This window comes from Acartia tonsa, chromosome 1 (assembly GCF_053477335.1).
Source record: "Acartia tonsa isolate MP-2025a chromosome 1, ASM5347733v1, whole genome shotgun sequence".
Lineage (NCBI taxonomy): Eukaryota > Metazoa > Arthropoda > Copepoda > Calanoida > Acartiidae > Acartia > Acartia tonsa.
Genome location: NC_137260.1, coordinates 37702040 through 37730008, shown reverse-complemented (window position 1 = coordinate 37730008; position 27969 = coordinate 37702040). Strand labels below are relative to the sequence as shown.

General features: G+C 31.9%; 2 protein-coding genes across 7 annotated transcripts in view; one reads left to right on the top strand and one right to left on the bottom strand.

The window, feature by feature from the left end:
- Positions 1-432: 432 nt before the first annotated feature.
- On the bottom strand, positions 433-27969 carry LOC145318736 (6-phosphofructo-2-kinase/fructose-2,6-bisphosphatase 1-like). Of its 6 annotated transcripts, none has more exons than XM_080160236.1 (12): positions 22544-22672; positions 21684-21833; positions 9902-10024; positions 9380-9563; positions 9203-9272; positions 8580-8691; positions 8233-8337; positions 7894-7963; positions 7463-7524; positions 4516-4616; positions 4030-4108; positions 433-934 (listed from the first exon to the last, which is right to left on the bottom strand). In XM_080160236.1, exons 5-12 carry the CDS (start codon positions 9256-9258, stop codon positions 755-757), a joined length of 765 nt encoding a protein of 254 aa, XP_080016362.1. In that variant the 5' UTR covers positions 9259-9272; positions 9380-9563; positions 9902-10024; positions 21684-21833; positions 22544-22672; the 3' UTR covers positions 433-754. The 6 variants fall into 6 exon arrangements, with proteins under 6 accessions (XP_080016362.1, XP_080016369.1, XP_080016378.1 ...); XM_080160243.1 differs by having other exon boundaries at positions 21684-21828; positions 22544-22595; XM_080160252.1 differs by lacking the exons at positions 21684-21833; positions 22544-22672 and adding an exon at positions 27822-27969.
- LOC145318715 (dolichyl-diphosphooligosaccharide--protein glycosyltransferase 48 kDa subunit-like) overlaps positions 5028-27969 on the top strand; it is a 35553-nt gene continuing 12611 nt past the window's right edge. Inside the window, exon 1 of the mRNA XM_080160184.1 lies at positions 5028-5065. The gene's annotated coding sequence lies outside the window, so the exon portion shown is untranslated. The remainder of the gene's footprint in view (positions 5066-27969) is intronic.

The following is a 27969-nucleotide window of genomic DNA, read 5'->3' as shown; positions in this document are numbered from 1 at the left end:
AACCATAAGAAAAGAAAAAGATTTTTTTTAGTGCTCAAAGTTTTAAGATAACGAATAATATTTTATTCTGTTTATTAATTGATCTTGTAATTTCAGGTCTTTGAAATAATTTCATCAATAAATCTATATTCAAACCTGCTGTTGAAACTTGATGGTTCCTGGTATTGGGGGTTTGTATGTTCGCCAACTGATCTCGTGAACTTCCCGCTAATTCGGAAGTCAAGCTCAACCAAAGTGTCATGGTTGAGACAAAATGAGTGGGGGACAAATTATGCATTTTAATTTTTGTTGAAAAAATTATATGACAAAAAAAATATTATAATTGCAGGATCAAAACCGCTAACTGAAAGGCCCATTTTAGCGTTTAAATAAGATGATCTAAAAAGCTGCCTTTCCAAGTCACTCAGTAAATAATTTAGATAAATAAATGTCTTTTTGGTTAAAAAGAGGCACTCCATGAAAAAGATCATGTAAGAACGCCATAAAGCAAAATAAAGAGATATCCCAAAGAAAGGATCAGTAATATATTTACACAATAACTAGAAATGCTAAATTGAGAAGAATCATGATCAATAATGATTAAGACAAAAATTTTATAAGATATTTCATCTTAAACTTTGCAAGTCAAAGAAAAAATAGTATTTGAGTAAATAAATTTACAATGGTATTGCCTTGAATGAATAAGTTTTTTTTCAGAAAGCTTACAAATAAGGCACTTTTTGTTTTCTCTTTTTTATTCACATAAATGATGTGATTAAAGATGGAAGGGGATAGTGAGGCAGGCATCTTCCATTTTACGGTCCAAACTGCAATTTTCCGGCCTGGCTCTGTACGTGTCAACACAGTCTACCGGAAGGCGAATGTACTCTATGGAAACACCGTTGCCGGACTCACCGCCAATCCCGCTCTCCTCGCACGAATCACTGAAGGTTAACTGAAAAAAATACATTATTATTAAAGTAGCGGGGCTGATCTATATTCAGAGTAACTCCGTCCGTACAAAGAACAAACAAAAGAGACACTCTTAGAAAAGTTGAATTATATAACTGTGCAATTTTTAGTTATGGGTTGTGCTATGAAAGTAAACACTAAAATTTTTTAGTAGTTAATTATTTTTAGATGGGTAGCATCTCTCCGCCAGTGGCGTGCGAACCGAAGGGGGCGTTTGGGGCAATCGCCCCCCCCTAGCGACCAAAACGCCCCCCCCTGCCCCCCCCTAGCGACTGCCCCCCCTGCCCCCCCCTAAATGTTGAAAAATGCCCCATTTTGCCCCCCCCTGGTAAACAAAAATGCCCCTTTTTGCCCCCTACCCTACAAAAAGCAAAACTCTCCCAATTTCCAAAAAAAAGATCAAGAAATACTCAACAAAAAAAATTTTTGGCGCTTCGCGCCAAACAGACAGTTACTATTCATTTAACCTTAATAGGAAGTATCTTTTTTTGTATAATATAAACTTTTTACCTAAGAAATTTTGTACATCCCCAATGATAATACACAAAATTACCCCTTATATAGATTATAATTAGTGAATAAAACGTATGGAAACTCAACTTAATTAACCAACCAATCAATATTCCATTTAAGTCCCAAAAGATGTTGAGCTAACGAATAAGAAAATGTTTATATGAAATATTGGGGACTAGTGTAATAAATAGCCCAAAACACCTTCGCTCCTCCCTGCATATTTGAAGAAAAAAATTTGCGCTTCGCGCCCTTCCAATTGGTTTCTGCTTTTTATCACATTGTATAAAAACATTTGTAAAAATCAAATATTTAATCAAAAAGTTATTTAAATAAAAATGAAACAGCGTTGATATTTATCTAAGCCTTTTTTTCAACATTGTATGTCTGTCTAAATTAATATACTATATATGATGTCATATGATGTTCAGGATAAGTTTATAATTTTTTTGTGTACATACCCTTACAAAAAGACATGTTTTTTTTATGGCAATTTTCATTAAAGAGCCTTAAAACTAACTACACTCTATATTCCTAACTTGTTAAAATACGTCACTCTTGTTGTAGTTAATTGATTTTAGTTCAAAGAGGAAATAAATATTTTTCGGTGCGCTTTGCACACTGCCCTAATAAATCCTTGAAAACACCACTTCATGAAAAATTGACATATTGTTAAATTGCCATTTGAAGAGGGTAGGATATGTTGATATAACTTTTTATCTTCTCTATAATAACTATGGCTGTCAGTTTGTAATGCTAATGGGGAAATGTAATTTTCTTAACTGCAATTAAAGATAGAAGGCTAAAACTTAATGTTAACACTCCCAACATTATGGAGTATAATTAAATATTAGAAATTTCTGGAGGTCGGACTGCTTTTTAGGACGTTTTTGGCAATTTTGTATCTTTCACAATTCCCCCATTGTTTGGTCCAATTCACAAAATTTTTGTAGCTAAGGGTATCAAAATCAAATTTCGGGTATAGTCCCTTTCGTGACATTGCCTCTTAATTTCTTCATATTTCACAGTAGCTTTTTCCCTATTTATAGCCCCTGTGGGGCCAATTGCCTAACCCTGCGGGAAAATCACCTAACCTAACTTAACCTATAATAAACTATTAAAAGCTACTATGAAAATACGACGAAATGCCCCTTAAGAGGCGTTGCCACAAAAGAGACTATACCCCAAAGTTTTCCATATTTCTAAGAGATTTTCATATCTGTAGATGAAAGGACAAGTATTTTTTTTTATTTTTTACAAAGTTCTTTATATCTTTGGATTTTATAGTACAATAAATTTTTTTGTGGATTATAATATCAAAAAAATAAAATCTCTCGTTGTTCCGAACATCTAGTATGTAATTTACTTTGACTGTCATCACACAACATACAAGAAAAAGGATTTGTGACTTTTTCTACCTAAAATATATATTTATTTAAACTAATGCTCTTTAAATCTTCTTGTCTATATCCTTATTAATGATTTTTTGTGCTTTGCTACTTATAGATGTTGTCAATTGTCATCCTTGTTGTCATACAATAAAGAAATATTTAAAATCAGTTCTACATATTAGGTTTATTTTTGGTAAATTATTTTCAAAATGAGTGTTTTTATCTCCCCCCCCAAAATTTTTTTTAATGGGGTTATTCATCCTTCCTGCTCAGATTTTATAACATCCCCTTCCTCCCATAAAAAATGTTTTGTGTTGGTGGGGGGGGGGGGGGGGGGGTGGAAGGTTAAATTATCTTCTGTACTTTTTTTTCGAGGATGCTTTCTAGCTCCCTTCCCTTCGGTCATTGCAGGGTGGGGAGAAGGGATGGGGGAGAAGAGAGGGGGGGAAGAGATGGGGGATATAAATGGGAAATAGGGATGGGGAAGAAGGGATAAGGACTAGAAGGCCCATAATCAAATAATCCCACCCCTTAAAACGCCCTTATTTAAAATTAGTATATATAATCAAAATGCCCCCCCCTAAATCAAAGTGCCCCCCTTATTTAAAATTAGTATATATAATCAAAATGCCCCCCCCTAAAGCAAAGTGCCCCCCCGGGGCACTTTGATTTAGGGGGGGGCAAAATTTTACAAAATCTTCAAAATGCCCCCCCCTAGACAAAGTGCTTCGCACGCCACTGCTCTCCGCTTCCTTCACTGACTAAGATAGTTAACTAACCAGTTTTCAGTCCAGAGGTGGATTCTTAAAAAAAAAATTTGCCCCACTAATCGATTAGTTGGGCAAAATTGTTTTCGAGAAAAATCCTCCAAAATCTACAAAAATTAAATAAAATCATAGAAGAGTTCCAACATAAGATTTTATTTAATTTTTGTAGATTTTTAATTTGATTTTGGAGGATTTTTCTCGAAAACAATTTTGCCCCACTAACCGATTAGTGAGGCAAATTTTTGTTTAAGAATCCACCTCTGTTTATTTATAAAAAGCTAAGATTAGACAAACGAAGGAAATCAAACGGCGAAACTGTTCGCCGGAGGCGAAGGAAACATAACTAAAGAAAGGTCCGTCTTAAAAATATATTTCTTCCCCCAATTTAAAAAGTATAAAATTTATTTTACCTGCATAACTGTGTGCAAAGGAATCTTGAGGTAAGGCAGCTCTTTCAAGGGCAGGTTTAATAACAGGGTTAAAAGGCACCTAAATTGAAGTAAATGTTAGGCAAACTTTAACAAATGTCCCAAAAAATCGAGCGGCATTAAATTATACTAAACAAACAAGAACAGGCTTCTTTATGCAAGCCTTCTTAATTTTAATCGTTTAAGTTTTTCTGTACAAATATTTTCTTAATCCCTTAGTTAAGCATACTCCTCCTACCTTATGAACTGACAAATGTGGAGACTATTTCCAATCTAGTTAAATTCGAAGAAAATGCGTAAAAGCACTTTTAAATTATCGAACTCTTTGTTAAGGTCAAAACACAAACAGATTTTAAATTGCTTTGAATATCTTTTCTTACTTGTGCAGACACCCTCCTACTGCACACTTCTAGACACGCGCACAAAGCTGTAACGTTCTTGGGATAAATAAGCTGCATAAACATTAACCTGATTGTTGCTTGATGGGAAATAATGACAAGATTGGTTTCTGTCTCCAGCTCTTTCAGCACGGGTGTCAGCCTGTTCACCACGTCCATATAGCTCTCTCCCTAGATACACAGATAATTATTCGATTTAATGATAAGTTGATACTTACTATTTAAAATTACTAGCGGCTTCGCCCCTAGCCTCTAGGGCTTTGCCCCAAGGGGTATGAATAAATCTTCTATTAAAAAAAACATTGTGGAGGGGGTTGTGGGTGTCCCACCCCCCAAGAAAATAGCCTAAAACCACCACAGGACCAGTAGGTATATTCCCTGAAGAATAGAATCCGATCGGTTCAGTGTATACGGAGGAACAGACGTACAGACATCATTCTACTTTGTATTATAGATAGATATACAGATGCATAATGTAAATGAATCGAGAATTTATAGATATTTTTTCTACTGGGAATATACAATGAATTTGTTATTTACACATAAACGAAGTTTTTTTTTAGATAGAATAGATAAATCTCTAACGGCTAAGCTATCATTGCTTGATTCACTTCTACAAGTGACAAAATTAAGTGAAAATGCTTGCTAAGACCCAAATATATCTTCAGTGCAATTTTCTTTAAGAAAAGGTTGATAGACATTCCAACTTCAAAATATTGATATATTCTAAATATCTTTGCCGTACAGAATGATGAAAGTATAGACAGCTACTGCCCAACTAATAACAATAATAAAAAGTAACATCGTTTGAGATTGCTTTTAAACAAAAATACAGATAGTCTTTTAGTTATGTTATTGTGGTTAAATTTATTCATTCTATATAATTTTACCATTAGCACTATTCTATAATAAAAAAGTTAGAAAAAAACAATAATAAACAATTATGAGTTTTCAATTTGTGACATAAAAATATGAAAAACATATGACACAATGACAGATTAATATTAAATTTTTCGTTTCCTAAAAATTATGTTTATTTAAACGTTGGCTTTGGACTTTAGATTAGGAAATTTAGACTTTGAATTTTGTACTGAATTACATAGGAAAAGCAATAAATTATTATTAACATAATTATAAATCAATCAAGGGTGTCTGTAAAGAAGTTAAACTATAAGCTCTTACATCGTCCTTGTTTCAACAAATTGTCAGGATAAAAAGAATTAATGATCAAATGAGGTCTAATTTATTTACAACTTGAGATTTAATTTTTTTAACACCCTTTTGAATCGAATACACATGTTGATTTTCATGTGTCCGGTTAAAAAATCAAAGCTACTCTTTAACAAATCAATTTATATATGCTATCTTACACTAGTGACTACGCCCCTAGCTAGGCCTCTGGGGTTACTAGAGGAAATGTGATGTCAATCAACAACTTTAAAAATTTTCTACCATGTAGTTTTAAAAATGTCAAGACTTGAATGTCATATTTTTTAGATTTAGACAACTTTTATGGTTGTCCTGTTTTTAACAAAAATAGCATTATGACATTTTTAGTGGTGACTAATTGATTGCTATTTATTGAAAACCAAATTATATATGTTAGATGGTATTCCTGTAACATGTGCTTGCAATCAAACTCGTTAAATGCACTTCATGCAACTATCCCTTTAAGTTTAAAAAGAAAAAGTAATGAGATTTTTAGGTGGTAGGGGTTAATATCCTGAAACTTTTATGCACAGATTATTGTAAAACTGAAAAATCCGCAGCCATAGACAGGCCGCAATGCCGCAGCAAAAAGTTGATGATAAAAGTGTTTTGAAAGGTCATTTATTAATAACTTTAATATTCAATTCAAGGACTTTCATAAAAAAGATAACAAATAAAATATAAATTTTCCAAGGCTAAGTGTTATCTTAATTTTTAAATTAGGTAGAATAAAACTGTTATCTCTAAAGGGGGGGGGGGGGGGTTAATGCAACCATCTCGTAATCAATGTATAAATGGCAATTAGAATTCGAATTTCGATATAAAATTTTGCATGAGTAATCCTTGGTAGGTCTATTTTCCCTAAATCAACCAAAAAGTTGGAAAAGTAACGGCTAACGGCTGGCAGCTCAGCCGCTTAGTAATTTTTTGGCTTTTTTCTATGGAAATAAATCACGAAACCTCTCTCCACATAATGCTCTTTTCCGACCCAAAAAGTTTTTAAACGATTCTAGCCGGTAGTTGCTGGTACTAGAAATCTAAAAAAATATTTTTTGTATCATTTCACATGGTTTAAAGCAAAAATATGTTTTAAAATGTTGATTTCTACGTAATTTTTGACAGATTTGCCCTAAAAATAGCCAAAAAACGGCTAAACGGATGAGCCGTTAGCTGTTACTTTTTCAACTTTTTGTTCGATTTAGGGAAAATAGACCTACCAAGGATTACTCATGCAAAATTTCAGATCGAAATTCGAATTCTATGTGCCATTTATACATTGATTACGAGATGGTTGCATTAAACCCCCCCCCCCCTTATTTCATTGATAAAAAGTGTATTTAAATTGTACATTGATAAGCGTCATAGAAATATATTAAAGGATTATAACATGATTCTCATTCCATAAAACGAATGTTAAATTTTTATTTGAAATTAAAACTAAATCAATGGACCATACAGGATAAGACAATGGACAAAAAAAATGTACAATGTACATCCCCAATGTTGATAAATAAAGTTACACCCCTGCAGTAGATCAAAATTATTTGTTGATACTAAATATCTGGAACTAACCAATCACGCAGTTAAATTAAAGTACCCCAAGTTTTGGCCCAACGAATAAGATAAAATTTCAAGTTAGGTATAATTTTTCATTTAAAGGAAATAATAATTTACATCATTTATATGACTTAGAAATCTGACCTTTGGTAGGTAACTAGTAAATAATGAGAGGAAAAGCCATTGTCTACCTCTACGAGTTGAAAACCATAAGTAATATTTGAAATATGAGACTATTAAAAAGTTTTTACCTCTGGATATCTGTAGTTCAACTTGTCTTTGTCTCTGAGAGCAAACTCCACAGGATGTATCTGTAGAACAAACATGATAATTCAAATTTCTAAGGAAAAGTTACACAGTGTAAACTTTAATTCTACAAATACCCCCCCCCCCCCTCACCTCTCTTAGAAAATAGATAGATAGACATTTTCAAAATTTTAAATACATTAGTAGGAGAAAGGGCTGTTTTCTATGTATTCATAAAGAATTATCTTTTCTTCCAATTTTCTTTACTTAACATTTAATTTATTAAAGGATTTGTCTATATTTTAATTCTTAGTTTCATTTCACGCCAAGGATAGTTTTAGCAAAGATGGTAAATTCAGCCCCCTCTCCCTAACCCCCCAACTTTTCCAGCGTTCTTTATAACCGGTTACATTAAAAAATTGAGTTATCATTTCCTTGGCAATTTCTTCATAAGTCATGTTATCATGGGCTCCGGCGTTGATTTCATCTATCTCGTTCCTTACAACCTTAATAATAAAGGTAGGAAATTAAAGATTATTTTCTCTGGTTTATCGTTCATTTGAACAAAGAAAATATGTAGATTGTATGGTGTTTTCCTTCAAGTGGTTTGTTGAGCCCTGACACCTAACCCCCTTACGTTTTTGGATTAAAAATAATGGTGGGTGGGGGGTGCTTTTTCTTTCTTTCTTTGCCTAATACCTGCTGTGCTCTAACCTTGCGTGGCTACCCAGTACCCAATATAACAATTATTTATATTGAAAATAAAATTGAATACCTTATGAGCAGAAATATATTTAGCAGTTTGTTGTGTTCTTCTGAGGGTAGATGTTACAACTTTGTGACACGGATCTCCAAGATTATTCATAAAATCACCCAGAGCCTAATAAAAAAATTGATTTAATTATGTCACTTAATATCTCAAAATGTTTATTCACCCTAAGCCCAAGTAATTAGATGTCCTTCAAATTAGCCTAAATGTTACTTAAATTCTCTTAGATGGCAAGATTGTTCAATATGAAGTGTAGCAAACTATAATTCGACCCTGCCCCCCTTTCTTTCATTACTTTCTTTCAATAGTTGACGTAATTTCATTTTGGAAAATTCCAATCTAAGATAATTCACCTTTGCATATTGTTGTCCCCTAGGGGATAGGTCAGCATCCCCTCCGATCTTTCCAAACAAATTATTCTGGCTCTCTCCATGGCGACTCAGATAAATGGTTCGAGTCTTACCTCTAAAAATACTATGCATTAATTAGGGTTTTAAGCGTTTTTTAGTCAATATATAAAGTCTATATTAAATAATGAACTTATATAAAATATAAATATTAAGAGGAAGGTAATTTGTCATTAAATAATCAGTTAAGTTGTTTATATACTTTTGCATGTTATAACATTATATGATATTTTATTGAGAATTTGATTTGAGACGTCAACAAAGCAATTGATAATTTTGGACAATACTTTGTTTGCAATTAATGTTTTAATCATATAAATTTTAACAAGTAGTTGGCAGTTTGTGTTCTATATAATCTCTGAAATAGCTAGGCAGAAGTAACTTCCTGGGAATCATTTTATTTTGACAATTTTTAAGTTGTTGTTTGGCGGGTTATGAACAAGTTAACTCTATCATAAGAAATTGCAAAAGGTTGCGTTTTATTATGATAGCATTTTTTGAGACATATTAAGAGAATTACATATGAAAATTTTTCACATATTATAATGTTAGACAATCAAAGTGTTTACCTAGATATGGAGAGGTCGAGGATTTCTTGTGCACAGGGCGCCATTACTTCTACCATTAATTATTTACCTCCTTAAAATAGATGTATTATTAATTAAATTGGTATTTTAAAAAGATATCTTTATTATTAATCTTTTATTTTGTTGTAAGAATGATTTTCAAAATAAAAATCCCAATACCTTAGTGTTTAAATCCGACCTTTGTGGCCTTCGTCTTTGTTTCTTTGTCTTTTTTTTTTCTTAATTGATTGACGTCTTCCTTGTTTTATCTTCTTGATTGTCGTCTTATTTCTTCAGAATGTCGTCGTTTTCTTCTTAGTTGCAACTGGGTTCTCTTGATCTCAGGATCTTCTGATGTGACAACCTGATTGAGATTTCACATACATTATATATCATGAATATTTAGTAGTAGATCTAATATCCTTTCAGATGAGTTTAGGTATGATTCAGATCGAATAAAGGATTGAATAATTGGTAGGTAATAATCATAAAAATTCTTATTCTTTGAATTATGTTTAAAGAAGAGCATAACATGAAATCGTTCAGTAACAATTATTTTTTAAAGTATTTACAAGGCAATCCCCTCCGCCCCTTCAAACCTTGATTTAATTTACTAGCATGTAAGTATTGATTAATGTCTCTAATATGACAATGTGAGGAACATACAAATTCTAAACCTATATGATATCAAACAACTTTTACCTGTAAATTTTTGTACTAGAAGTCTCTGGTTGTTAAAAGTTTGTTAATATCACCTCCAGGCGTCCTCTATAGCATTTACTTTTCTACAACACTGACAACAACAACTAGGCATTACTTCAACCTCTGAAACAAAAAAGTTGTTAATTTTACAAGAGTGACCGCCTAGCCGTGTAAGTTCGACCATTAAGATATGTAAAACAGCTTTATTAGTGTTTATAATATTCTGGAAAGTTCGTGTAGGCCAGACTTTGGTTTTAGGTTACTGCATCTGAAGTTACTTTAATTTGTAAACTAGCGGCTTCGCCCTTAGCCTTTAGGGGCTTTGTCCCAAGAGGTATAATTACATCTTCTATTACTTAACCAGCAGAACGGATCGCAAATTTTCGCACCTACCCAGCAGGAAAACATTTTCTCGTTTAAAGGGCGAATATAGGTTTGATATAATATGAGCTTATTTCAAAGGTGCCATTATATAGATTATAAATAACTTAAGGATATTGACATATCTAATTGTATAAGTCTGTTTATAGCTTAAAACCTTTCTAACTCAAGATAATATTATGTAATAAGTGTGGTTCCCTAAGAACCCAATTACCCTAGCATCACACAAGGCTTCGTAGCAAGGTTGAATTAAAAAGCTTTCGTAAAGGATAGTCGTAATAACGTGGAAACTAATTAATCAGGGGTAAATATACCCATCTTCTACCTTAATACAAATTATATAAAGTAAAATATTTAAAAGTTTAAAAAAACATCAAATAATGTAAAAAGTAAAAAAAAATAATTGATAAAATTTTCTTGGAGGAAGAATGATTTCAAATCCCTGTTTTTTTAAGGTTCGTGTGAGTGTGTGTTAAAATTGCGTACATCAGGGTTTTTATATTTTCCAGAATTAACCAATGATCTTTGTACAGAAAATAAACTTTAAGACGTATTATTTACCCTAGTCAAAACTTTTACGCAAATTATTTCTACGCTTTTAAAAAATTGAATTAAAGAGTATATAATCTAAAATAATAAACATTTAAATTATCTTTTAAGGTGCGTGCCATTGTAATAGTCAATCAAACTTAAGCAAAATAGTCAAAAAAAAGTCTTGTAAAGGGCTAAAATAAACCGTTTGTCGTCAATCTCATTTATCATATGTTCAATTGAAACAGAAAATTGCAAAATCTACTTAAGGATTTTTTTGAATTTTTAAATTTGGCATAGATATTCTAAAAGTATGAAATGGCACCTTTCATATAAGCTCATATCATATCAAACCTATATTCGCCCTTTAAATAACGAATTCGCAAAATTCGTAAAAAATAGTCTAATGTGTTCTCAAGAAAATTACTACTGGTGCTGCTCATAGTCTAATGTGTTCTCAAGAAAATTAATTTTTTTTTTTTGGGGGGGGGGGTAAATTTTCATTTTTGGTGGCGTTAGGGGTGTCCCACCCCCCAAGATAATAGCTTAAAACCACCACAGGACCGATAGGTATATACCCTGAAGAGTAGAATCCAATCAGTTCAGTGGTTACCGAGATCTTAAGCTTAAGACGGACGGACGGACAGACATCAAGCTACTTTGTAGGTATTATAGATATCAAATTAATTCCAATGTTTAAATTGGATTTATTAAGAAAAGAGTTTTTTTTTATAGTAAGATTTGTTGGTCGAATTAAAGAATTATTCAGAAGAGCACATTGAAAGTAATGTGTATAAAATGCATTTTGAATTGCAAAACATTTTCTAGAATACAGCGCGCGATTTTAGAATTCTTTAATTTTTCTTTCAGTATATTCGAAAAAAATTACCTTATTTAGCTTCTTTGAAGAATTTTTTTGCAAGAATTATGAACTTATAACTTATATAACAATAAACCTAATTTAATGAAAAAAAAGAAATTCTTTTTGTTACATTTGTTATGTTGTTTATGTAGCTGTGTCCAGCATATAACTAAATTCATTTTGTATAAATCAGCTGACCGATATGTACCTACCCTGTAAAACAACAGAAAAGAGTCACAGCTATAATCTCTTTACAATAACCTCTGATAGTATTAGACATTTTATATATTATGTGTGTGTGTTTGTATGTTACTTAAAATATCCTAAATCATGGGTATTTGTTTTATATTACCGTGGGCAGGTTTTAAACTATTTAAAAGGTTGGGAGGGCTATCTAGTAAATGCACAAAAATTAAGGTGGAGGGTTAAAGACCCATTCATCTTTACCCCCCACCCCTTCCTATTCTTAAACGTCCTTTTATTATTGCTAGGAGAAAGAAATTTTTTTGGTTAATTTATGTGAACATTGTACTATAGTACACAGGGATTTTAAGGGATAAGACAATGAAAGGAAGATAAATTAAAATGAATCGCCAAATAATGATAAACAGAATTACTGGTATAAAAGTTTAGACAAAGCTGGCTTGTACAATCTAAGCAATATTTAATAGAAATCCAAAAATTAGCTTTCGAGTGAGAGGACGTGTTTTTAAATCTGGAGACTTATACTTTTCCAAATTCCATCTCTCCTTGGAAGCTAAATAAAAAAAATATCATTACACCTTTTGAACTTAAATGCCCTTTTTGTATGAAAAGTATTATCTAATTTAAAGACTTCAAAATAGAAATACATTTTGTCAATTGTTTTGCCATTTGAAGGCAGTATTGAAAAGAAAATGCTATGCATAATTGGCAGAAAAATTAGTGCAAAATTGTTTTCTTCAATTGCCCTATTCCTCCTTTCATATCTATCCTTGTAGAGAAATATATCTTAAATAGACCTCAAAGGAAAGTGAATATTTGAACGTCTGTATGTCTATCTATCTGTCTTTATGTCGGTTGGTGTACAATAACTTCCACAATATATCATATCCGAATATATTTTCATATTTTCGCAAAAAGTTACAAAAGGAAATAAATGTAGGTTGGTCTACCAATTATTAGGGTGAACCAGGTGAGAAGGGGCAGTTTGTTATTTTGCTAATATTAATATGCTTTGTTAATTAATACTTTGTAGAAGTGAAAGCACACTTTATATGTTTCATGCGAGGATGTAAAATATTTCTTTACCTGTGAGGCGGTTCCAATAAGTAAAAAACGGTCCTATGACATTAAAATATAAGCCAAAATTGCATATTCCTTTGAAGTAATATTTTATGTTATTTTGTCACTAGAGGAACGACTTACAACGTCTGCATAGTACATAGTATAGACAAAATGAATATTTGCCATGATTTCAAGTATTTTAAGGTCATTGATTTTATAAAGTGAATAATATGTGCAGCTATCATACTATTTTCATATATAATTTAAAAACAGAATCATTTGTAATGGTTTGTGTCGACTTTATAGCATGTAATCATAAAATAAGTATAATGGCTGATATCTATGTACGTGCTGTTATAAAAGCGTATTATCTATATCATGTTTAATACTATCAAGTATCTTTTCATTGGTCATCATGACTAGTTTACTACAGCCTTGGGTATAATAATGCCCGGTAATATACAAAGTTGTAAGGTTTTTTATTTGTACCCCCCCCCCCCCTCCTCTCAAAGCATTAAGTTTTAAATGCTTCAATAAAATAAAACTTTTTGAGTATAGTCCCTTTCGTGACAACGCACCTTAAGGGGCGATTTTTAGTATTTTTCACAGTAGGTTTTCACCTATTTCTAGCCACTGCGGGGGGCTCTAACCCTGCGGGTCTAATTGCCAAATGGCAATCACCTGACCCAATATAACCTAACCTAAAATAACCTGTAAAAAGCCATTTAAAAAATACGACAAATCGCCCCTTAATTTTTCGTATTTTTCTTTTAAAAAATCAGAAATAATGTCTTGTAAATATAACAAATATTTAACTATGAAAACTTATGTTCTTAACTTGAGAAAATCTAAATTCCTACTAAATCTAAATCATGCTCAAGCTAAGAGTTTTAAATCTTATTATGTCGCCCCCATTTATTTCATTCCCCTAGCTATGTCAGTCTATTGCTAAGATAAAGAAAAAGACATTCTGTCTGTGATGTTTCTAGGAGAAAAGCTAGAGTGACATAGAAAGAAAAGAAAGAGTGAAAGAAAGAAAGGAATAGTGAGAGATAGAAAGGATGAGAAAAGGAATGATAGAGATTTGAACATATGCATGCATGAACAAGGAAGACAGTTTTGTTAGCAACGGAGCCCTTTACAATTTATTTTTCAAATACAAAAAACTTGAAATATTATGTAATTGAAATTATTCTGTTTTCTCAAGCATTTGTCAAATGAGTGTGAGTGATATCAACAAGAGAAAATCAAACTTTGGGTTAATTTTAAGTTAATACATTCTAATTCGCTTATTATAATACTAAAAACCTTACAATATAACAAAAATTATTCTAGAGTAGCCTCTAAAAAAACAGCACTACTAGAAAAAGAGAGAGAGTTAAAAATAAAAATATAAGGCGATTCTTTTAGGTTATTACTAAGCAGAAAAGCATTTGAAATGGGTTTCTATAGACTTTACTTACAGTAATGTAACTGCACAATATAAGGCAAGTTTTAGTACTGATCTTACTGTGATGCTATGACGTCAAAAACAGTAGTGCATAAGCATTTTGGGAAGCAGATATTTCGAGTATTAAAGAGCTAAAAGTATGTCCTTAAAAACAAACCTATTTACTTTCAATCTAATTTGTTTAATAGTAAAATTTTATTTAATTAAAATCAAAGAAAAGTGTACAGAAATGACTTTATAATTAACTGATAACCTAATTAACTTGCTATGTTAGTAAACAAAAAGAGCGCCAGATTGGATGAGATATGAAATCACATTTCCTAGAATTAGCTAAACTGTTTCCATGTGAGAAGAAACAAGGACAGAATATCTTTAGATTAATCCAGCTTTAAACTTTAAAATCAAAGATTATTATTGATAAATGGCCTAATAAAAATCCAAAATGCTAAAAGTATAGATACAAAAAGTTCAAAACCAGCAAATTTGAATACTCAATATAAAGAAACATAGGTGTGAAGAATCCACCCCCCTTGCCAAATTAGGAAGAATGGATACCCCACCTAGGTGTCCAACCCTCTACACCAATCTTGACAAGTGTCTAAAACAGTAAGGGTGCACGGTGTCTTAACTAAAATACCATAATATGCCATATTAACTCTTATATGCCTTAGATTCTAAGCTTGTAGCTAGGATTACAAAATGACAATTAGATAAAAAGATTGACTGTCATTCATGGATAATAGGCAACTTAAAATATAAATAGGTCATAGAGTAGCTGGTCGTCACACATGTCTTATATGTGATACTGTTACCTAGCCGGGCCTCCAGTAAAATAGACATAGCATTGAAATATACCAAGGTAGGATACAGTGGCGTGCGAAGCACTTTGTCTAGGGGGGGGCATTTTGAAGATTTTGTAAAATTTTGCCCCCCCCTAAATCAAAGTGCCCCGGGGGGGCACTTTGCTTTAGGGGGGGGCATTTTGATTATATATACTAATTTTAATTAAGGGCGTTTTAAGGGGTGGGATTATTTGATTATGGGCCTCCTAGTCCTTATCCCTTCTTCCCCATCCCTTCCCCCATCCCTATTTCCCATTTATATCCCCCACCTCTTCCCCCCCATCCCTCCCCCCCATCTCTTCTCCCCCATCCCTTCTCCCCACCCTGCAATGACCGAAGGGAAGGGAGCTAGAAAGCATCTTCGAAAAAATAGTACAGAAGATAAATTAACCTCCACCACAAAACATTTTTAATGGGTGGAAGGGGATGTTATAAAATCTCAGCAGGAAGGATGAATAACCCCATTAAAAAAAATTGGGGGGGAGGGGAGGGGATAAAAACACTCATTTTGGAAATAATTTACCAAAAATTAACCTAATACCTATGAAAAAATGATTTTAAATATTTCTTTATTGTATGACAACAAGGATGACAACATCTTTAAGTAGCAAAGCACAAAAATTATTAATAAGAATACAGACAAGTAGATTTAAAGAGCATCTGTTGAAATAAATATATATTTTAGGTAGAAAAAGTCACAAATCCTTTTTCCTGTATGTTGTGTGATGACAGTCAAAGTAAATTACATACTGGATGCTCGAAACAGCGAAAAAAATTTTTTTTTTAATATTATAATCTACAAAAAAATTTATCGTACCATAAAAACTATGTAAAAAAAAAAAAATTACTTGTCCTTTCATTGTGATAAAAAGCAGAAACCATTTAGAAGGGCGCGAAGCGCAAATTTTTGTCTTCAAATATGCAGGGAGGGAGGGGTTTTTGGGCTATTTAGTACACTAGTCCCCAATATTTCATAGCAGACACCATTTGGAAGGGCGCGAAGCGCAAATTTTTTTCTTCAAATATGCAGGGAGGGAGGGGTTTTTGGGCTATTTATTACACTAGTCCCCAATATTTCATAGCAGAAACCATTTGGAAGGGCGCGAAGCGCAAATTTTTTTCTTCAAATATGCAGGGAGGGAGGGGTTTTTGGGCTATTAATTACACTAGTCCCCAATATTTCATAGCAGAAACCATTTGGAAGGGCGCGAAGCGCAAATTTTTTTCTTCAAATATGCAGGGAGGGAGGGGTTTTTGGGCTATTTTACACTTGTCCCCAATATTTCATAGCAGAAACCATTTGGAAGGGCGCGAAGCGCAAATTTTTTTCTTCAAATATGCAGGGAGGAAGGGTTTTTTGGGCTATTTATTACACTAGTCCCCAATATTTCATAGCAGAAACCATTTGGAAGGGTGCAAAGCGCAAATTTTTTTCTTCAAATATGCAGGGAGGGAGGGGTTTTTGGGCTATTTATTACACTTGTCCCCAATATTTCATAGCAGAAGCAAATTTTTTTCTTCAAATATGCAGGGAGGAAGGTTTTTTTGGGCTATTTATTACACTAGTCCCCAATATTTCATAGCAGAAACCATTTGGAAGGGCGCGAAGCGCAAATTTTTTTCTTCAAATATGCAGGGAGGGAGGGGTTTTTGGGCTATTTATTACACTTGTCCCCAATATTTCATATAAAAATTTCTTATTCGTTGGCTTAACAACTTTGGGGACTTTAATGGAATTTTGATTGGTTGGTTAATTAAGTCGAGTTTCCATACATTTCATCCAATAATTGTAATCTATATAAGGGGTAATTTTTTGTATCATCATTGGGGATGTACAAAATTTCTTTGGTAAAAAGTTTATATTATACAAAATAAAATACTTCCTATAACCTGGTTTGTTATGTTCAGTGAAAAAAGGTTATAACCTAACTGTCTGGTTTTTTTTTTGGAGTATTTCTTGATCTTTTTTTTGGAAACTGGGATAGTTTTGCTTTTTGTAGGGTAGGGGGCAAAAAGGGGCATTTTTGTTGACCAGGGGGGGGCAAAATGGGGCATTTTTTAACATTTAGGGGGGGGCAGGGGGGGCGGTTGCTAGGGGGGGGCAGGGGGGGGGGCGTTTTGGTCGCTAGGGGGGGGCGATTGCCCCAAATGCCCCCTTCGGTTCGCACGCCACTGGTAGGATAACTGGAAGAAGAAATATAATTCCCAGGTGATATGAAGAGGGAGGTGGTTACACCCTTTTAATTTTGCCAGGAGTAGTAGCTAATGGCAAAACCTCTAACAAGAACTAAATTGTAGAAAAATGCGTGCACAGGAGAATGAGCTTATTTCAAGGGGGATGTGCGGACAATCCCCCTAGAGCACGCCCCTGATTGTAAACAATCATTGTTTATTTCTTAGTAAAAATTACAGACAAAAACATTCAATTATTATCAATTATTTGTTACTATAGTGTTGAAGAATTTAAGAACAGAAATAAAAAAAATCATTGATGGTTAAAAAAGGCTTTAAAAGACCCTAAACAATCACTATTTGCCAGCAATTTATCCGTCGGTAAAAAAACATTTCTTAAAATGTTTAAGTTGAGGAACAAATTTTGAAATCATAAAAATATGTTAATTTATACCTTCTGTAATAGTATAGCATAGGTTTATCTAAAAACTTTTATTCGATTATAAATGAATTTTTAGTCTTTAATAAAAACGGCTAAAGTAAGTTTTGAATAGCTCCTATATGAAAACGTACTATCTAGCCAGCTAAGAAGAACTATTGATTCAAAGTTAAAAAAGAACGTATTTTGAAATACTTCTAGCATAGTGCAAAACGCATTCAATGCCTTTGAACCGATACAATAATACTTCTCATAGGTTCAGTTACTGGTTATAACTTTTTTAGGGGAGGGTAAACCAACATCTCAATGGAAATCACCCCTAGAAAAAAATACATTCCCAATTTTTTTTTACTTTTTCTCTTTAAAAAATGGAAAGTGGAGGGTCTTGTAACACCCCCCCCCCCCTTCCCATCTTCACTTAAGTGCTCTATAGCGAAAAACCCAATAAAAATTTAAAGTTTGAATACCCTTTTACAAAGCTTTTTTTGCAATCAAAATGCTTATAGAGTAAAGGAATAATGGGTTTGTATTTTCTCTGATTTAATTTTCTACATTAAGCTTCTACGTCCTTGTTTATAGTTGAAGTTTACAGCCGGAGGCACCAATCCGTTGAATGTAAATGTATGAAAATAAAATATAAAAGTATCGTTGTCAATAACCTAAAATTAACGTGAATATTATTTATCTTAAATTTATCCATCCCCACATTTCTGAGATTGTTTAGATACTGAGACATATATAATTATATTGAAGTATTTGTATGTGTGTTACTTAGCAACTTTTTAAAAAGTCAAAAAGTGTTATTAATGATTATAGTGGGTTTATAATACTTTTTTTCATTCAAAAGAAACTTTTTGGTATACTAAGGCAAACTAAGTGAAATTACTGTACAAATGTATAAAACAATTATGTAATACTAAAGAATGTTTCTTATTTTTATCCTTTCATCTGCTTTTTCTAATTCTAAAGGATGATTACATAATAGAGCAAAGTTTCCTGTACGTCACGTATTTAAACTTTTGACAGAAAAATACTTATACTTATACTTTAGCCCCCATTGGGTTTTCAAAATTAGGTTAGGTTTAAATTTAAAAAAAATATATAATAATATATAAATTTGTTTAACACTTTAATTTTAAAAATATATACATATTTATATATATTATCTACTTAGCCTATAAAATGTCAAGATTTTATAAAATACTTAATTCTTAATATTTAAAATTGATTACATTTAATTATAGAGAGAAAAAAGACATAATTTAAGAAAACAAAAAATTGAAAAAGGCCACCTGATATATAGTGCTTGAAAATTGCAGCTATCACTTTTTACGTTTTTTAATTCGTAACTTAGAGTTGACTTTAGATGCTAATTCTTTTGTAAAATGAATTGAACTGAAACCAAAATATTTTCTCTTGTGTGTATGTAAAGATGTATAAAGTACTTTAAAAAATCTTCTGGCTCACTTATATGTATATTTAAAGAAAGTATAAAAAGTTCAATATCCTAAAGAAAACTAGAAAACGTTGCTGTTGTGTTTTAAATGTTTTGATGGTATGTTTTTCGATAAAAATACAGGGTGTCTTACTTGTTTTGTTTGCAATTTTGATAAAAAGATACATTCATTTATAGTACCCATCAAGCAATTTCACCCCCTCCCCCCGTACCAAGTTTCTTCTTACTATGCCTTCTTACAAGTGCAAGAGGGCCCTAACCATGCACTGCCTATTCCTGCTTCTCTAACGCTGCAGGGCTGTACCTATTAAAACCTAAACTTAGATGACAAAGAAACAAACAAAAAATAAATTATTATTTGAATTCATTTATAAATAAATGAGAAAAGGGGGGGGGGTTGAGTCTATGGTCAAAAAGGCACTTTGAGGGAAACCAAATAATAGTTATTTCTCGCATCGTATTATAAACGGCTTTCCGCGGATATAGAATGTACAATTATGAGATTAAAACTAGTTTTTTTAGCCCCGAGGTACCGGCTAAAAAAACTGGTTTAATCTTATGATTGTACATTTTTATATTCGTAGAAAGCTGGATATAATACGATGCCAGACATAGTTTTTTCGTATGGATGAGAACCGGTTCCTATCCACCGGATTCGAATGAATACGAGAAAATCTATTAAACTTGATAAATTAACAAACTCTTGGAACAAAATGTAATGTGGTTGCCTAAGGAAATATATTTAGAAGTAAAAAGATGAACTATACAAATTAAAAAGTATTTCATAAATATTAAATTAAATTTTTCTGCTTCAAATACACCCTGTATAGTGTATATGTATTATATATTTTCTTATGATCTTATCTCAAATAAAAATCGTAGAAATCTTGAAATTCGATTGGTGTGGTTTCAAAATCTTTAAATTTTCTCCATCAACTTCCCTTTTACTCTGCCACATCCCCAACAACATCTCTGTTGCTGTTGTTGTTAAAGTAAGAAGTGGTCAACCGCGGGTTTCATGTGAAACAGCGAAAAAATAATGAAATTATTTTAAAGGACTTCACCATACCCATTGCTGCAAGATAAGAATACAAAAAATAGCACAAATGCAGTCTTAAAATCGTTGTTTATTCTTGGATGCAATTTATAAAGTTAGCGAAAAGCATCTAGTAAAAGAATCGGGTATAGTCCTTTCCACGACATCCCTCCATAAGGAGCGATTCTTCGTATTTTTCAAAGTAGCTTTTCTCCTATTTCTAGCCCCTGCGGGGGGCTCTAACCCTGCGGGACCAATTACCTAACCCTGTGGGGCACTCACCTAACACAATATAACCTAACTTAACCTAAAATAACCTATAAAAAGCCATTTTAAAAATACGACGAATCGCTCCTTATGGAGGGATGTCGTGGAAAGGACTATACCCAAAGAATCTTTACACAAATAAGTGTCTGTTTGAAGTGACATACTGACGGTATTAACGGGACACCGTTTAAAAGTGATTCTTTGTGAATATAAATGTAGATAGGAAAATTTCAGATGAGCTCAAGAAAGATTTTCTTTACAATTCGTTGGAACTGAACGATTAGGTTCAATAATAATTTAGCTGGACAGATTAACTTATAGAGTAGCTATGCTCTCACTAATAATAATGTTCTTGTATATAATTTGCTTGAATGAAATATACAAAGTGAAGGGAATCATTGTTATCCCGTTTAACTCATCCTAATTTTATAAATATTCAAATCAGTATTGTTTTGTTTGCCTATAAATAAACTTGTATATAGAGATTCTGTGTTATCGGGGATTAGAGAAATGCCTGTACTATAAGAGTAATGGATTAATTGGAATATAAGATATGCAATCAATATGCAAATATTTGACAAACAGGTTTGAAGACTTTTGTAAGAATTGTGGACCAACCGGCATGATTATTTGTAAAGTATTTTTTTAATTTACCAACAAAAGAAGAAGAACGATAAGTTATTAAAACCTTATTAACAAACTAACTTACGTACATGCCTTAATTATTAAGTAGCTGTGCTACGGATAGAAAGGATTGAACCAGAAAACTAAATTTTAATAGTTTTGTTGTTCATGCCCAATCAACTTTAAAACAATTTTCTTTGTATCCGAAATTTGTTTCTGTGAAATTATCATTTTGTCTTAAAACTTTACAGAATGACATTTAAATAATATGCTGTAAAACATGGATGACAACAACCATAATAGAGTAATGTACCGAATGAACTTCATCACGATCTAGAGTTAAGATATTTCCAAACATAAATACTATTAGACATAAGTAGATTATAATAATGTCTTGAACATTTCTGCTTGTAACATAATTCTTGTCCTTGTTTTAAGAACTTAAATAAAATTTACCTCTTCATATCAAAATTGTCTTCCTTTGTAGATTTTGACTTTGAAGCAAGTTTTTTTCAGCTTTTTTTCCAAGTGTTTTTAAAGACAACTGAATCTTGTATTTATATTGGTTTGATTCCTTGTCTTTAATATGACACTATCCACTCTAAACTATACAGTATGATCAAAATTTGCTGAGAGTTCCTTTTCAAAGTCAAAAAAGTTAATATTTTCTACATTTATACCACTTTGTGGTAAGACTAGCAGCTACGCCCTTAGCATCTAAGGGCTCTGTATTTGAAGGGGTAGAGAAGGTAAAAAAAAACATACCAAGACTTTAATCTTAAAATATAGTAGTCTAAAAACATCCTGAATGTCTTTGGAACTTTCTAAAATTGGAAAACTCAATCGGTTCATTAGTTATTGAAATCTTAAGCTACTGACAATGCAAAAAAAACTTACTACTTTGTATAACAGGATGAAGAAACCAGATTTAGTATCATGAAATAATTTTTTATTAACAGCATAATATTCGCCCGATATTTTTTTCTTACAGGTGCTATGACCCTTTTCAATTGTTTTTTTTAACCCTACTCTAAAACAAATAAATATGCATTTTAATATAATAAAACTTTTAAGGGATAATTTACTTGTTTCAAAGGGATCGGTAATGATTTTTTGCATCATTTTATTTGGATACAAGTCTATTTTTTAACCCTATTCTATAACAAATAAATATGCATTTTAATATAAATAAACTTTTTAGGGATAGTTTACTTGTTTTAACTTTCAAAGGGGTCGGTAATGATTTTTGTGCATTATTTAATTAAAATACAAAAGTTTGTATGTGTTTTTTTTTTAAATTTAAATTTTGATCATACTGTATGTGTGTAACTCTTGTTGGCTTGAAGCTTAACACAACAACTATTATAGACTGACGAAAATTCAAACAACTTCAATATTTATGTTTTAAAACAACTTTTGTAAGATTACAATTTTTACGCAGGCAGTACTCCCCCTCACCTCCACTTTTATTTTTTCTTTCCCACTCCCCCATCATAAATTTACGCTATCTAGGCCCTTCTTTCCTTTCCTCCCCCCTCCACCTCTCTCTTTTTTCTGCCTCTCAAAAAACGTCGAAGCGCAATATCTTTTTGAGATTGCTTAAGGCCTTTTTTGACCACTACTTTTTATAAGCCTTAAAATGTCTTTTATCCAAGCTCTAGCGTTTTGTAATTTTAAGATTTTAAAGTATTCTTTAAATCTTGTTTTGTTTGGCTTATCTATTTAATGGGTTACCTTTAAATTTTTACCCATTAGCGTGCACAGGATTTATAGGGGGGGGGGGAGGGTGTAGTTCCTCGAAAGGGTGAAAAGGGCCTTCTAAATTTTAATGTTCATGGTTTTGTTGACACTTAACCACACCTTATTTTCTCATGCTCATGTCATACCCCAAACAATATTACAATATTTTCAAGCTTAATATGTATAAAATTAAATAATTATGACAAAATTAAATATTTTTTTAGCATATTATTGTAAAATATTATGTTGTAATTATTAATCTCTAATGAAATAATGCTATAATTATAAGGTGAAAAACAGTTTTCCATCAGATAAATCATCCCTTATCCTTTGAAGGTACCCAAAAATTGTACCTCGTTATTTGGAGAATGATTTACTTTTTTACTTTAAGAAAAATAAAATTGATATGGTGGTTCAAAAGACTTTACTGAAATATTTTCCCAAAACAAACAGAGAGAGACAGTGCACAATCCAACATAAAAAAGTCACACAAATAGAAAACTAACTTTTGCCAAGCCTTCAATTTCAGATTTGAGTGTTTTTGTAATATTTTAAAATAAGTGCAAAAGATGTATTACTAATAATTATGTTCTTCTTGGACTGGGGTATAATTTTAATATACTTTCCATTAGCCTATCCCTGTTCATTGGTTCAAATCATTAAGCACTTTAAATGCACAATTAAATTAATTTTTTTAAAATTAAAACAACATCCTTAAACGAAAAAAGTGATCTACAGAGCAGATTCTCAGTGGTCATGAAAATATTCACAAAAAATTTATATCGTTTATATGCATAATAGAAAAGTGCAAAATTACGGGGGTGGATATTTTTGTTGTTTTATATGAAGCTCTTGTAGCAAGAAGAAATTTAATGGAGGATTAAAAGGGTGGAGAGAGTGAGAGAGAGAGAGAGAGAGAGAGAGAGAGAGAGAGAGAGAGAGAGAGAGAGAGAGAGAGAGAGTAAGAGAGAGAGAGAGAGAGAGAGAGATAGAGAGAGAGAGAGAGTGTGAGAGAGAGAGAGAGAGAGAGAGAGAGAGAGAGAGAGAGAGAAAGAAATTACGCATAAAATGCGTCTTGCTATTTAACATTGACAATTCACTTTTTGTCAATTTTTTTTGTCACATTTAAAATTTCTTATCAGATTTATTAGATGAAAGCTGCTCTAAAATTTGAGTTAAAAGTGTGTCTACTGTCATTTAAATAAAGTACGAACGTAAGATAGATGCTAATCTGGTCTATCGGTCAGTTCATTTAGTGATTTAAAAAATCCATGTAATGACTATGCTTTTTAGGAAAGCTCAATTTTGGTCCAGTATAAAAGATTGTCAAAATCATTCCAAAGTAATTCCCCCCCACAATTGTTTTATTTTGATTGGGGATATTATTTTTCGGTGAAGTCATTAAGTGGCAGCCTAACTTTGAAATGAAATTTTAAGGGAAGCCTCATATTTATATCTGGGCTGGCTATTTACTCTTGTTCAATAAAAGATTTGAAGAAAGCAAATTTTTGATATCTTTACTTCTCATTCTAAATGTAGATTCATAAAAAAAGATAAGACACCAAAATATTCTTTTTATATAATAATTTTATTTAAAATAAATGCAAAAAAATATTTATTTTGAAACTTGAGACGTTAGCTTTTTGCGTCTTAATAAAATAAGCATGCATTGATACTATAAAAAATATTCTATTAAAATGACAAAATGCTGTATGGAGAAATTTAAGATTCGTCTAGGGTTTATACAATAAGCTATTTTTTTAACAATCTAATTTATTGAGCTATAATATGCCACACCCTGAGCTTTTAGGAGTGGCGGTGGAGGTCCCAAAAATAGCCTAAAACCACCCAAGAGACATTTTGACAGCTCCCATGATAAGTACAACTTATCAACACCAGTAATTTCCGAGATCTTTAATTTCCACAAAAAAGCGTTATTAATTTATGTATTACATTAATTTGCATTATATGTCAAAAACTATATTAACATTTCCATTTGTATCGCTGTATTTTTTTATTTTCTAGTTTATCAAACTCTGGTATCTTAAGTTAGAACTTGAACAATTACATTATAGTTTAACTAATAAGTGCAGAGGTATTTATAGTTGCTATGTTTCAGACATTTTAGTTTATTAAGCTCTGTTATGTACATATTTTAGTTAGACCTTGTACAAGGTCACAAATTTTCAAGAAAAAATCATTACCAGAATTCTTTTAAATTGTTTAAATTTTATGAAACAAATGCTTTCTTCAATTGCTTAAATTTAAAGTAAACTTAAAGTGGGTAAATTAAAACATTATATCGATTAAGAGTACTAAATACATCGTTCCCTAGCTCCAACAACGTATAAAGTTACAGTGAGCCTAAAGCTTCCCTGAAAAAGTACAATTTTTAAAGACAAAACATAGTAATGTATGCTATTTTTAGTTACTTTGCCCCTTAGGTTTCAATTTTGATGGGATTGGTTCCTTGTCTCGAGATGAGAGTGTACTATCCCTTCAAAAGTTGTCTTAAACAATTAGACCAGCAAAAATCTTCCTGGGGAAAAATAGATCAATTCAGATAGATTCACTAATCACTAATGTTTTTTTTTTACTGATGGACTTCTAAATACTCTACGGCCATTTAGAGCAGAATTATATTTTTTACTTAATATTATTTAGTTTTCAACTAAAATACTACTTATAATATGCTGTTATGCAATATTTATCCCTGAAATACAGGTTTTTAAGTTTTTGGTTATGTTTTGTATGATTTGTTTGATATTTTCAGTTTGCGTCTTTTATTCATAGCTTTCCTCCCTTTGTAGTTCACCCACCCTTGTTCGTTGGTTGGAATAGTTTTTAAAATTCATAGACACACAGTGTTTCGCCCTTTTAGGGCTCATCAGTATGGCTCAATTCATCAGAGTTAATTTTGCATGTGGCGGGGCTTGAACCGGGAACCCTTAGATTACCAGGCCAACACCCTACCCATTGCGCCATTACCCCATGACAAGTAAGGAATGAAATTTCGACCAGAGAGCTCAACCAACTTATTATTAGTTGGGGGCCTTGCACTTATGGCTAATTAGTACGGTTTTTCATTCCCCTGAGAGTGCTCTAGTTCAGCCTAATACCGTCCATTTAGTTTGGACTAATATCTGATTGTTGTTTAATTTTGGGATGGATATTGTATAACATATGTTATTTAGACTTGGATAAATAAAAATTAAATTAATAATTGATTAAAAAAGATTTTCTTTGTTTTGTACACATTTTAGTGAATAAATTCTTTTTAAATATTTGAAAACTATGTCTAACATCGTATTATATCCACCTCGGGACTTTAAAAAACTGTTTTTAATCTTATAATTGTACATTCTAAAGCTATTTATAATACGATGCAAGAAATAACTATACTACTTACACAATTTGAATAGTTATTTCTCGTATCGTATTATAAACGGCTTTCCGCGGATATAGAATGTAAAATTATAAAATTAAAACTAGTTTTTTTTAGCCCCGTGGTGCCGAAGGCACCGGCTAAAAAAAAAATTTTAATCTTGTGATTGTACATTTCTATATTCGTAGAAAACTGGATATAATACGATACTAGACATAGTTTTTTCGTATGGATGAGAACCGGTTCCTATCCATAGGATTCGAATGAATACGAGAAATGGAATTATTGAATTTTTGGATGTACTATACATTTCTGGCTTTAATTATACACTTGAAGAAGTAATCTTATTTTCTTCCATCTAATGGCCGTAAGGACGTACTATTGGCTTATTTTTCCTGAAACGTACTATTCAATGTTTATCCCTTCAAACTTTTATCTTAATCTATCACTAGTCTAACTAATTTATGTTAACTAAATAACAAAAAATGTATTTTAACATGAAGAGGACAATGAACTGTAAAATAAACCAACCCTATCAAGTTTAAAAACACGGTCTGTTATTTGTTAACCTAAAAAAACAGTTGAAGTCTAGGTTAATTTATGATAAATCTGTACAAAGAAACAGTGTCAAACCTTCTAACAAATAACTCTAATCTAAATAAGGAGTAATTTTGTTTGTCATAATAAGGAGGGGGGGGGGGTGCACTAATTAATCGTCCATTGTCCCATCCCCTTAGATCTCTGAAAATTTGCTAAATCACTCACTGCTGAAAACAAACTAAAGTTGTAAAATTGAAAGTTATATGAGATTAGAAGTTTTTTTTCGCATAAGGGCCTAGGCAATTACCGGCCTAAATTTCATCATATTATAGTGTGTACTTTGAGAAAAAGCTGGCCTATATAATTTTACAGCTCTGCTGTCTGATTGCTAAAAAGTCAGGAATGCAAGACGTGGTCATATCCTATTTTATAAAGTAGTGAAGTTCTTTTGTTTATTGATTAAGATCTCGCTAACCACTGAACTGAAGTCTAAATTTCTGTGAGGCTTTATGATTAATTTTACCAAACTAATGCAACCTCTCTCTCATTAAAAACCCTATATGCAAGGGGCGAGGCGACTATTTAACATGCATATTGAACCCCTATATTGACCACTACCAACCAAGTCAAATCTGTCTTTAGATGACATTTATTTTTTAAAACCAGGAACAAATAGATGTAAAAAAATATGAAAATTTCATTTTTAACTGTACATTATTTAAGATCTTTGAAATATCTTTCCTTTCAAGTCTAACATAAACTTTTTCGAGTTTAACATAATTAGGACCTAAATATTTATCAAATACAACTAACAAACAACAACTTAATTGATAAAAAAAATATTAGCAGCTAATAAAAAAAAACTCGGCTAGATGCAAAAACTTCGTAGACGTTCCAAAGATCTAAAGATGTAAATTAATTTTACTAACCTTCAAATTTTATAAATCTCCAAAAGTATAGAATTGCTTTGTCAGATCTAGAAGATTTCTCTTGTTTCATTGGATTTTAAGATTATTTTCTTTCAATTATTTTATTCAAAAGTTTGATTACAACTGAACATTTTCTTATCTAATATCT